Source organism: Echeneis naucrates, chromosome 12 (genome assembly GCF_900963305.1).
Source record: "Echeneis naucrates chromosome 12, fEcheNa1.1, whole genome shotgun sequence".
In the NCBI taxonomy this organism is placed as follows: domain Eukaryota; kingdom Metazoa; phylum Chordata; class Actinopteri; order Carangiformes; family Echeneidae; genus Echeneis; species Echeneis naucrates.
Window position 1 is genome coordinate 617828 of NC_042522.1, and position 13525 is coordinate 631352.

General features: G+C 42.6%; 1 protein-coding gene across 1 annotated transcript; it reads left to right on the plus strand.

Annotated features, from left to right (window-relative positions):
* The first annotated feature begins 749 nt into the window (after positions 1 to 749).
* Positions 750 to 3912, plus strand: psmb10 (proteasome 20S subunit beta 10). Its single transcript, XM_029515553.1, has 8 exons — positions 750 to 919; positions 1384 to 1477; positions 1549 to 1646; positions 2209 to 2349; positions 2640 to 2755; positions 2887 to 2945; positions 3072 to 3223; positions 3598 to 3912. The coding sequence occupies exons 1-8, from the start codon at positions 852 to 854 to the stop codon at positions 3707 to 3709; spliced, it is 840 nt and encodes a 279-aa protein (XP_029371413.1). The 5' UTR covers positions 750 to 851; the 3' UTR covers positions 3710 to 3912.
* Positions 3913 to 13525: the final 9613 nt, after the last annotated feature.

Consider the following 13525-nt stretch of genomic DNA (forward strand, 5'->3'; position numbering starts at 1 on the left):
TTTTTTGTTGTTGCTGCTGATTATTGGTCATGAGTAGGTACTGGCACTCTGGATCTCCATTTAGGCTCTTGATCATTTTAGCCAGAAAGGCTGGGGTATTGGGTAAAATATATATTTTTTTAATTTTCAATATGTCTGCAGGGTTTGGGTCATCTGCATTCTTCCCCTCGAATAATGATGTCCTGGGACCATCAGTTTTTAATCATTTAAACTGGTTTAATTAATCATCTGCTCAGAGATCCACTTTAAGCTGTGGGGGAGAAACATCAGAAGAAAAAGCAACATTTTATTTCAAATTAGACACTAATATGTGACACCTAAGCAGACATCTTAGATGCACAGTTTTCATCCTGGCACTTGCTACTACACTGAAAGAAATGTCAGTAAATATGATTTAATTGTTTCTGCTAACATTTAACATTTAAATAATCTGAACACAACAGGGCAAGGCAAAGAGCAAATTTGATATTTCTCTTAAACCAATTATCTCAATCCCCAAATGAGGGCAGATTAATAGTCAATTTATTTTGGAAATTCCTGTTTACGTGTTTATTTGTTTCTTTACGATGGAGGCAACTTACCTCCTTTCAACGAACTCTGAGGAAGTAATTCAGAAATTGATCCAATAAAAGAAATCAAGAGCATTTGGAGTCTTTTCAACGTCATCTCCAGGCTACCATCCGACGGAAAGCCATTTCAACATCCCGAGAGAAAGAGTTGACATTATTTACAGTGTGGAGCAGAAAGGTTTGGGTGCGACTGCAGAAGTGAAATTGAAAGTAAAGACACGCAGACACGCAGCGCTTTTGACTTAAATTTTATTTTCATCTCCGTTTTTGTTTAACTTACTGATGATGTTCCACTGTTTGAAGCCCAGCAAGCTTCATTCTGGAGGTTTTTGCTTTGAAAACAGTCGCAGGTAAGCAAACTGCACTTCAATCCTAACCGTTTCATATCCACTTGAGACCGGTCCTGTGGGTAAAACATTGGATGTGTTTTCACATTGAATCCAATCAATAAAAATGTTTAGTTGCAAATTACTGAGGGACGTGAGGAACAATAGGCTTCAGTTGGAGATCCAGTCCAGTCCAGAGATATGCAGCAGTTTAAATATTAGATTGGTTTTAATGTCATCACAGGAGGTTTAGATTGTACACTGCTGAGGAGAATAATTACCTTTTGACTTCACTTTAATGTATTTAAAATCAAATATGTAACATTTTGATATTATTGGATGATGTCACAGACAGCTAAAATACATTGGAACATCATAATCAGCACTGTGTTGTAAGGCCTGTTGCTAAATACATTTGGTCAGGATACAGAGCAGTATTGTGTACTTGCTCAGGTAATTCTGTTTCATTATCACTACTTTTCTTCAAGAAATGTAGTGTTGGAGTCCAACTTCTCTGAACTTGGATACAAAACTCCCACTGCCAGAAAAACAGGGACTACCATCGCTGGTATGGTTTACAAGGTGAGGACCGCCTTATAGTGTTTTACAAATGAGGAGTAAAGCGGTTATTCAGACTGTATTTTGTTCCTTAGGATGGAGTGATCTTGGCTGCAGACACAAGGGCTACTGATGACATGGTGGTGGCTGACAAAAACTGCATGAAGATTCATTACATCGCTCCAAAGATCTTGTGAGAGAAAATTTTTTTTCATCAGAGTAGGAGATGTCTGGCCCTCAAGGATGGTCATTCAATGAACTGTCACAAGATGAATAGTAGAGACTGATTAAGAGTGGTTTATCTGTCCTATCTTGGGTCAGGTTCCCGTAGGTTACCTGCAAAAACCTTTTGATATTAATTTTAAAATTCAAAACATAATTTAAAACACACTTTATATAACAAAAGGGTGCTATGTCTGAGTGTGTCTCCTAGTGAATCCCTCTTACAGAAATCAGAAGATGACCAAAGACCAGCTTCATGTAGGCTGTTAATGAGTCTGAAGTAAAGTGTATGAATTCACAGTTCACATCTAAAATTGATAAAAGGCTCTTTCTATTGCCTAGCTTCGTGGGTGTGTGTTGCCCTGATACAAGTTTCAAATTGTTAGCTTCATGTGGATTAGACATGCATGAACCCACTTACATGGATTGTGTGCATGGCATGGTGTAGTTGCAGGAGCTTAGATCAAAAAGTGTTCTGATGAAGACCTCAAGCATCAGCTGATGAACTAAACTATGTATGTCATGTTGTGTAGCTGCTGTGGTGCTGGTGTGGCTGCCGATGCAAAGATCACCACACAGATCATGGCATCAAATGTGGCCTTACACATGCTCAACACGGGGCGACCCCCCCTTGTTGCCATGGTAACCCGTCAACTGAAACAGATGCTGTTCAGGTTTGTTTTCTTTGGTTCCTGTGCTCTTTAGTATTTTACATTTGGTAGCGCACTTACTATAAAGTCTCCTATGTCAAACCTAATCTGTTCTCCTGCTCTACACCAGAGAAATATTCAGACCTCCGGTAACTCTCCTGTCTGCTCTGCTGATTGTACCTATAATTATCTGTCCCCTAACTTATCTGCTTTCTTAATCTGTGTCACAGTCCTCATTTTGTCCCAGTGGTCTGTTTGAGTTAACATTTTTGAACATGTGAACTGAGACAGTAATGACAAGTCAGGTTTTTCAGGTACCAAGGTCATGTCGGTTCCTCCCTGATTGTTGGAGGCGTGGATGTGACTGGATCTCATCTGTACAGCATTTACCCACATGGCTCCTATGACAAACTACCTTTCCTCACCATGGGTACGTTCTTGTGTTTATCCTAGAGTGTGACCACGGGGTGTGATTTAAAGAATCACCTCCTAAGCTTGATGTTTCAGATTTGTGTTATATGGACCTTAAAAGTCCAGCTGAATCTTAGGTTTTGGTTCCAGGCTCTGGCGCCGCAGCTGCTGTGTCTGTATTTGAAGACAGATTCAAACCAAAAATGGAGGTGAGACCTCTTTCATATCAAAGGTGTAGTCTAATAAAACAGTTTGGGGCAGGTAGAAACACTTTATTATTATACTAGTAAAAACCAGTCTTTGTGCCTATTGACTGTTCTGCCTCTCTCCCTCAGCTGGAGGATGCTAAGCAACTTGTACGAGATGCCATTACTGCAGGCATTTTCTGTGATCTGGGTTCAGGCAGTAACGTGGACTTGTGTGTTATTACTGAGTCTGGAGTGGAGTACCTGAGAGGCTATGACAAGCCCACGGGGAAGGGCAAGAGGTGAGTTTCTACCCTTGATCAAACATACATTACACTCTTATCCATCTTAAAACCCTTCAACTTCCTGTTATATTCAGGCTTGAAAGAAAAACTAAAGCTCCCAATGTTGACACTAACAACTACTACTGAGAAATTTGGATGCAGCAGGAAACGGATATGAAACAACTAGCATTTCAAAAGGGTAGTGGATAGATGTTGTTTTTTGTTTTTGTCTGAGCTTCTGTCAGCTGTTCATATTTGTACAGTCAGGAACAGGTCACATCTGTTGTTATCAATGTTATCAGATTGGTGTTTGTGTCTGTGCCTCTGCTATAAACTAATGGTGTAATGGGCTCTTTCTATACTTACTGTGCATTTCTTCTTGTATGTTTCAGAGAGGGGCAGTACAAGTATAAACCAGGCACTACAGCTGTCCTTACCAACACTGTGACTCCTCTCTTCTTGGATGTGGTTGAACAATCTGTCAACATCATGGACACAGAATAGATCCAAAATATTTGATGTTGGAATAAATGCTAACATATGATGATAATGTGTCAGTGTGATGATTAGAGAAGGACCAGAGTCCTTAAAGTTGTTCAGTGTCTCTAGAGAAAAAACTCTTGTTTTGTTTTTTTTATTGAACTTTTATTGAAGCTCACTTAACTAAGGGGAAGCTGACCCTCAAATTAAAAACTTTATATTGTAAATCTTCAATTTAATAGGAAAATTGTTTCCAAAGGAAGAACACTTTGGTATAAGCACTGGTGAATGATTCCCATTAACAACTCCCATCCACTTCCTCTAACGTGACTGGCTCCCAGCATTTGCAGCCGTATCGTTTGAATTTGTGTGTCCATTGCGTGGTTGCAGCTGGTTGCCTGCCAACTCCCTTTAATGCAATATTTTATGTAAACTTTAAGTGCACATCACTGCAATACATTAAACAAATGCATTATATCAAAACTATGAATACTAAAGCAGAAAATAAATAAACTGTGAGGAGGAACAGAGTAAATGTAACAATTAAATTTAAAAGGCGTATTTAAAGGCACAATTTTAATTTAAAATTCTTTTGAATTAATCAAGCTATAGCAGCTTTCTATGCAATGATCTGATCAATTTATTATTTGATTAAACACATTGATTGAATTGATACAGCCCAGGTCTTATAAACATCATCCTTAAGTCTTTTTCCCCCAATTATATGATTATTAAAACACCATAGAACACTAACAACATCGAAGAATGGGTCCTTTTTTATTGTATTCAAAGGATGAGTTTGGAAAAAAGGTTGCTTAGACCAGATAAGTTGAATTTGCTTAAGAAATCTTAAGTAATGTGTAATGACAACTTGAGTGAATTAAACTTAAATGCTTGATGGGAATGTAATTGCTATTTTAAGCACAATACACTAAATGTCAAGTTGATTTAAATTTAAATCTTTCGCAAAATAAATAGCTTTGAATAACCAGATGGTTCCAACCTTTCTCTCTATGAGAGTTGCCAGTATTTTTCTGTCTAGTAAATGAATGCTGAGCTCTACTCAAAACTCAGGTTGGAAGGCCTATGCTTTAACAGACAACAACCTTAAATCAAATCAAATCAAATCAAATCAGATTTATTTGTATAGCGCCAAATCATAACAAAGTTACATCAAGGCACTTTACATATAGAGCAGGTCTAGACCAAACTCTTTATAAATTTATTTAAAGAGACCCAACAGATCCCCTGATGAGCAAGCACTTGGCAACAGTGGCAAGGAAAAACTTCCTTTAAGAGGCAGAAACCTCGAGCAGAACCAGGCTCAGGGGGGGCGGCCATCTGCCTCGACCGGCGGTTGGGTTGAGAGTGGGAGAGAGAGAGAGAGAGAGAGACAGGCATTGGAGCGGGGGGGGGGGGGGTCTAGGCAGGAACATGTTGTTGCATGAAGTTCATGGAGTTGAGCTGTAATACAGAATTCATGCTACATGGGACCAGCAGGTGTTGCAGGAACATGGGATGGCGATGAGGCGATGAGTCATCACCTGCAGGATGAGGACAGGGAGAAAGAGGAGAGGAACTGGGAGAGACAGAGACTTTGGCAGAACATGGTTAGTAAATGCAGTATAAATGCTTAGAACTGGGTGAAACTGTTGTTTTTTTTTTTGTTGTTGTTTTTAAATCATTAGCTCCTGATAACATAGTTCACATAAAACATGCAAAGGTCTTACACCATCATTAGCTCAGCTGTTTCAACAACAGCACTTCTGATGCCTAAACAACTGAATTACAAAAATTAGAACAAAACAGACAATATAGACAATATGGATGAATATGCTGCATACTCCTCTGTATTAATTAAACATAAACATTAAAATGCCACTCTAAACATTTGCAAAAAACGGTAGCAGAAAAATTCACCATTCAACAATCATATCCTGAATTCACAATGCTGACAGTAAGGAGGAAACTTTTCTTAATACCAGGACTGGGTAAATATACAATCTTCTCATTCTTCTTATTCATCAGGATTTTTACTTGAACAGACAGAAATATTTTCTTACTATTTCAAGAATTAGCTACAAATTGCTGACATTTTAAAAGATTTTTGCTTTGAACACTCCTCAAACCCTCGGCTGATCAATCCATCCAAAAAAACCTGGTTGACAAAGTAACAATGAAACAATGAAATGTCAATCATCAACCATTGATATCAGTACCAATGTCATAAGACATAGAGTGCAAACAGTGTACAAACAACAACACACTTTTTTAAAAGTGCAACATTAAAAGCTAATCCCCCAGATATCTGGAGCAGTAGCATAACTACTTGAAACCACATTTTAGACTTAAAGCTGATTTTTAAATGTCTGAATTTTGGGTGCAAGCTCACTTTTGCCGAGGTTGAACATCACCTGCTGGACAAAGTAGAAAGTGTTTCATGTTTTAGGTTTTTCAGGTGCAGGTTGCAAATTAGTCGAGAAAGGAAAGAGAAGGCCTGAGAAAAGTTAGCCAGCTCATCCATGACCACACTTCCCACTCAGGATTTGACGGATTCAGCTGAGGACTTTATTCATCGATGGAGGATTCCTACTGGAGTCTGACTGTATAAGTCCTTGTCAGTTGCATCCTGGCAAGAGAAAGAAATAGAATGACAAGTAGAGGACACAATCATGCCAGTTAGATGTTTAAAATGAAAAGCCTAAGAGATAATAGACAGTGAACTCAAAGTAATTATTGAAAGTACAATAAAGACTGGTCATATTTGGATATGTGCATTACAAGTACTGACTGCAAAACTGTCAGTTTGGCAGCTTGACAACTAAGGAGTTTACCTACTTTCAGTCCCAGCTGTGCTGCCTCTCTGATCCTTTTTTTAGAAAAAATATGCAACATCTTTGGAAGTCACATTGTCCAAATCATATAATTTAGGCTCACAAAGTTATGCAAATGTTGGTTCATAAACTCATACAATGGTTTTGAGTGCACTTGTTAGAATAACCAAGATTTAACAAGCAACCAAAACCTGGGCTTTGACATTTGCCTAAATTCCAACTAGTTACCCTAAAGTACAGAAACTTTGGTGCATGTAAAAGGAATCCTACAAGAATCCTATAAAAGTTTCTGTGAGAAGCATGACTGGTGCTGAAAGTGGGTAAACTCTCTTGAGGTCTGGGCTTTTACTTTGTAAAACAACAAAATATTTAATGTTAATGGGATTTTTCAAAAATGAAAAAAAAAAAACAACAACAAAAAAACATGCAACTGCAATATTTACAATGATTTTACTTTCAGAAGCGGTCCTAAAGAAGGCAGAAGGATGAAACACAGCAAACCCATGGTCAAATGGCCTTAAATTTCACCCTTAACACGACATGCTAGCAGACTGTTCCACATCATCCATCCATTTTCCTGCTCCATCTTGTATTTTTAGTCCGCAACAAAAGAACAAAATATATATTTAGACAACTTCTGGCTACTTTACTATGTGACATTAAACATGAATATTGCAAACATGAACAAGGCATGAATTTACTTATTAATTTGGAAATTTTATTTAACATTACAATTAGAACACATTCACACAAACCTGGCTTTTGGTAAAAAGAGCTGGCTATTGGTGGACCATTTGGCTTCTTTTCTGCAAAGCGCAAATGTCACATCTATTTCTTTCTTAACAAGGGATACATTTGGCTTTGTCTTCATCGTTTCATTGACCAGAAGCTGGCGAGCTCCTTCCAAGTTGTGGTCATTCACCCCAGTTCATGCCAAGTCAGATAGGAAATTTATTTCCCCTTTCCTTGGCTTTTTGATGTTGTTGTAACCGCACTTACTATGATCCTCTCATGGTTGTCCAAGTCCAAATTAATGTGAAGACAAGTAAACCGGGTGAGGATAAACACTTCTTTATTCAACGATCATTGGAGAGCATTACATGCAAGCGCCGTGTGTGAAAATGCTCTGAACAACAAAGAGAGGTCCCGTCTTTTTTACCCCCTGGATCCCCCTATGCTCTGGTTTATTATTCTATTATGGAATTGCTTTTCCGTGTTCGAATGACAGTGAGTCTTTGCAGTTCTCGGGTCCCCCCCCCCTTTTTCTTGTTCAGAGCTGTTTTCTCAAGGCCATGATTACATAGGTTGTTCTGCTTTGCTCGAGCAGCTCCTCAAGGCCATGATTACGTAAGCTGTTCTGCTTTACTGTTACACTACCAGATTATGATTCAAACATATTATATGAATTCCCCACAATTCCCCCTTTTGATCTCTAATAAGAGATCACTAAAAGGCTCCTCGAAACTGTTCTTTTTGCTCCACGGCTACTGCCCCGTCAGAACAAATCTGTGTGGTGGTAGCTTGGTACGCTACGTGTCGGAGGAGGAGCGCTGTTTCACCTCCCCCTCATCTTGATCTTCTGGGTACAAGGGTAGACTACCTTGTCCCAGTGGACCACTCCAGAGGATTATTCTGCCTATTTGTCGGAGTGGTCTGTTTCAGAACCAGCCAGTTCTGTGCACATTTCTTGTAGGTCTCGTTGCACTTCTGCAACCATCCTGAGGGGTTCCTCTGCCGCTGCGCACTGACTGCAATGGTACCAGGTGTCACCTTTGCCCTTGAGTCTGCATGTGACGTTCTCTCCATCACCTGGGCTCAGTCCACTTTCTTTTGTGCACCTTCAGCAGGACCCACTCTTGACCTGGAATGACTGCTGCCTGGTTTCCTGAGCGCTGCTGGCCGACCTGCTTAGAGAAAGCAGACAACAATGCTTGTAATTCAGCAAAATAAGATTTTGGAGGTCTGTTTTCCGCCTCAGATTTCCTCATTCCAGGAGCCTGACCTTGAGGTCCAGGGAAAGGACGCCCCATTTGTAACTCGAACGGAGTGAACCCGGTACTGGCATTTACGGCTGACCTTATAGCCATTAGTGTTAGTGGTAATGCAGTTACCCAATCCATTCCAGTCTGTGCGCAGATTTTGGCCAATTTTTTTTTTACGGTTTGGTTCATTCGTTCAACCTTCTGTCCTGCACTCATCTTTAATGCCCTTACTTCTACTCTCTGTGCAGTCTGTGCTCCTTTCAACTTTTCTGCCTTTCTCACAGTGAACTTTCCTGCTTGTTCCTGCACAACTGCATATCCTGCTTTTAACCCTTCCTTCTCATCCCTATAACAACATCCGTCTGTGTATAGGTTCACTCCCCCTTCTAAGGGCTCAGCTTGTGGATCTGGTCTGACTTTCTCTTCCTTTGCTCTCCTACCCCTATCTTCTCTGCCATATTGATTCCCTCATGTGTGTATGCGATGTTGGGGGCATCCAGCACTCTGCTCAGTTTCTGTTGCCGCAGCAAAGTTAACGTAAATGCCTGAGAGTGCACGTATGCTACGACACTATGTGCCATTAGGACTTTCACGGAGTGTCCCATGACTATGTGGGCGGTTTTCTGAATCAACTTGGCCAAACCTGCTGCATGCTGTGTACATTGCGGGTGTCGTTGTTCCATTCTGTGAAGCATTACGCTCACACAGATCAACACTCCCCCCCCCCCTTTTTTTCTGGAACAGGACACCATTCATCACTCCTCCTGTTCCAGAAACATCGAGGAAGAATGGGCAGCTATAATCTGGGGTAGCCAGATCCGCAGCAGTACCCAGAGCCTATTTAATGCAATAAAGGACTGCTCCGCTTCTTGACACATCCAAACTGAGGTTCACCTCCCCTCCTCATCCCCTGCTCCCGAATACAGGCTCTCAGGGGCTGGGTTAACCCGGTGTAGTTGGGGACATACTGACGGCTATACCCCGTGAGCCCTTGGAACGACAACATGTTTTTGACCTTCTGCGGGTGTGGATGGTGCAGGATAGTGGTTCTGTGTGCTGGTGAGAGACTTTTGAGATAGTACACGACCTAGGAATGTGACCTGTTTATGGGTCACCTGAAGTTTTGACTTACTGACCTTAAACCCTGCCCTAGCCAAGCAAAACAACAATCGTGAGGTGGCCTACAGGCAAGTTACTGCCGTGGGCACGGCCAGAAGTAAATCATCCACATACTGCACCAGTGTGACCCCCTCTAGGAGCTCACACTCTGACAACATGTTCTTAAGGATTTGATTGAACAGTCCTCGGGACAATGCAAAGCCTTGCGGTAAATGAGTGTACCTCCATTGAGTTCCCTTGAAAGTGAATGAAAAGATATCCCTGCAATCTTCCGCTAAGGGAAGACAGAAAAATTTTTTAGCCAAATCAATACAGGTGAACCACTCATGCGAAGGGGCCAGGTTAGTCAGGACCGAATAGAGATTAGGCACTGGTACGGTTGGAGTCACTCAAATGTCATTAATGGCGCACAAATCATGTGTCATTCTGTATTTACCTGTGGCTTTCTTTTCGACTAGTAGAATAGGAGTGTTCCAAGCAGACACAGAAAGTTCCAATATGCCCTGTGATATGAGGCCCTGAATGGCGTCTGCGATGCCCTCCTCTGCTTGGGGCTTGTGGGGGTACTGATTGATCCATGCTGGATCAGAGGTGTTAACCTCAAAAGTTAATGGTTCACATTGTACCGGTCCCACATCTGTCGGGCCCTGCGCCCATAGGGACTCTGGTAGAGAGTCAATGATGACAGCCTCAGGGTGATCTGTTTTTTCTCTTCCGTGAAACCCAGGGGACCTGGGCCTCCTCCAGAACTGAGCTATCTACTGCTTCTACTTGAATTGAGTATATGTTGGCTCTAGCCGAATAGAGTACGCCGCGAACGTCTGTGATAACCCAATCATCCTGTGCTGTTAGTTTTACAATCCCACCCAATTCTTTAGCCTGATGTTTAGGTTGTAAAGCTAGAGACACATGTGGGGCGGCCTCTTCCAACATCTGATACCACTGCAATTGTTCTGGTGTCAGGGACACCGCTGCTGCTACTCCCACAGGATCGACGTATATGTTTTAGGTGGTGATCTGCCAGTCCTTCCCCTTTAATTGTTTTAAGAACCTTTCTTGGAACCATTCTGTTTGGTTACGATCGTAAAACAATGTTATGTGTGGAGAATCAGGGGGAGGCATGTAAGGCTCGAGGGACGCTATCCAGGGCTTCCACCCCATGAAGGCTGAGAGAATGCCACGGTGTTCAGTAGTTTCAGGTTTCAGCATGGCCCAATAGATGTCCGCATAGGAACCTTGCATTGACTGGAGGAGATAACTGCCTTGTTTAGAGGGGTTCCTGGAACAGGGCAACTAAGTCCCATCTGGTAGAGTCACCGTGAGTCCATCTGGTCCACACATCATGGATGTCCCTAGTTTTATCAACAAGTCTCTGCCTAGGAGATTGACAGGCACGGTTGGAGAGTAACTGAACGGATGTATGAGGCTTTGCTTCCCCACGGTAATTAACAGTGGCTTGATCAGTGGCAGAGTTTGTGATTCCCCAGAGAAACTCATGACGGTGGTAGTTTGGTCTGACAGTGCAGCTGGTTGAGAGGTGTCCTTCGTGGAGCACGTTGCGCCGGTATCGACCAGAAATGGCAGCACCTGTTTGTCGACTAAGACGGGTATCATCGGGTCTGCCGTTAAGATGCCACCCAAGTCTCTCTGTGGGGTCTGTCACTGGGCATGGGATGACCAGGACTGGCCACCGGAAACTGACATTTGGCGGGCAGGACCATGCCCACTGGCTCCACACCCAGGGTGCCCTTGAGGTGTGAACTGAGGATATCCTGTGCCTCGTCCCCGTGGCCTGTGCTGACATTCACAAGCCCAATGCCCTTCTTCGCAGTAGTAACGCATTGCTCCCTCCTCCCGAGATCCACCCGAAACCATCATAACCTTTGCCTTTCCCAAATTAGTGTCTTTCTTTTTGTCATTTGCTCTCTGCCTAGCTTCTCCCAACTGTAGTTTTAACAGTTGAGCCTGTAAACCTTTAATGGTTTCCTCCTCTTGGCTACCTTTGTCTTGGGCCTTAGCCAGGTGATGTATGAGGTGCCTGTCCCACATGTGGCTGGCGTACCAGGGTGTGCACCGGTGTAGTGGATCCACTTATCTTTACATATATCTAGAAAATCTCTGGGGTTTTGGCTATTTTCCCATTTAAATTTAGGTACCACCGCTGTGATGGGCAGGGGGTATTTTGCGCGTATGGCTCCTCCTATTTGGTCACTAAACCTGGTGAATCTCTCATCGTCTCCATGTCGTAGCGTCCCTGCCTGAGTCTCTATTTCTCTCATGTCAGCGTCAGTCATGCATCTTCCTGCTTGTCCACTATGGCCTGAACATCTCCCAGTCCGAAAGGTCGGTATTTATGTCCTTGTGCTATTGACAGTAATGTCATGGCTAACCCTGGCCCCTTGTGTTGCTTGGATCTCAGAGTCATTATGTCATTATTATCTCAGAGTTGTATGTGTCCCTTTTGCTCGTACAGTCTCTCCTCTTTCGCTTAACTTCTGGTGTATATGCTGTAGCAATTGTCCTGATGCCTCCAACATCTGCTCTAGGCCGTCAGTGCTACCTGTCTCACTATCCTCTGCTTCTTCTTCAGGCTCTCTATTTTCTCCTCCGAGCCAGGCGTCCTCCTGGCTTTCTGCCCACTGTCCGCTCATTTTTCCTGTGACCTGCCCTGCACTCCCATCCTGCCATAAACCTGTAAACCTCCTCCCTGTGAACCTCTCCTATGCATTCTCTCTGTTTCCCTTCTCACCTTTTGCTCCCTCTTTATTTGTTCCTCCATGCGTCTCAGTCGATTTTCTAACATCTCTTGTTCTTGTTTTTTTGTTTTTTGTTTTTTTTTCCTCCCTCGCTTCGTTCCTTAAAAGGATCCCTTCTACTGTCTGTCTCTCCCTGTCGTCCAGTATTGTCCGGCGGCGGATCCATAAAAACTTCTCCCCCTGAAACCCTTAATACTGGGTATAGCCCCGGCTGGGCTCCGCCTCCTTCAACGTTCCCCAGTGGGGGAGTGTATGGAGGGGGCTCAGCTTTCTTTTTTGAACTTGCCTGTTTCTTTCTATGTTCTATACCCTGCCACCATAATCCAACGTTCATCCACCATTTCCTTTCTTTTTCCTCCCCTTTTCCTTTTTTTTTTCTCTCTTCCACTTTGTTTTCCCCATGATGCTCGCCTTTTCTTCCTCTTGCTTCGCCTTATCCCTCTCCTCCTGGCACTCTTTTTCTTTTTTCCAAATTACTCTGCCTAATGGTTCTATTTCCGTACCATCTTTGCCATCTTTTCCTGTTTCAAAGCCTCTTCAAATTTCCCTTATTTCTTTTTCTTTTCTTTATCTGATATTGCAGCGGCTGCTGATATTACCATTTGAACTTGCGTCAGCAACGGCTTCCAGATTGGTGGTCCACACGCGTCATCATCTATCTCCCTGTCAAATTCACCGTCCATCCTGCTTAGTCTCTCAGCCGGTCAGTTGGTATGACACTTTCATTCCGAGTAACTGGTCCTTGACCTCTACTGTTTCTGTTATCACAGTTAGGTTTCCACAGTAGTCAGTTTCAGTCTCGCTGTGCCGCCGCCTCCGGAGTTTGGGGCGCTGCCTCTGCCTTCTGTTCCCAAGTTTGCAGCGCTTCCTGTTTTATTTTGAAGTCTGGGTTCTCCGCCCATTGCTTTACTTCCTGATTGTGCCCTCCTGTGATTGCCTTCCCTGCTCTAATGTGGTTCACCTTTGTCTTGTTAAGTTCACTCCGTATTTAAGTCCTGTTTGTTGTTTTGTCCGTGTCAGATCCTTTTGTCTCTCAGTTATGTTTGTGGTCCTTTGGCATATGGTTTCCTGTTTGGTCTGCCTGCCTGCCTCTCTGTTATTTTGTAGTTTTTGGTTTTTTGCTGTTAAAATCCATTTTCACCTCAACCT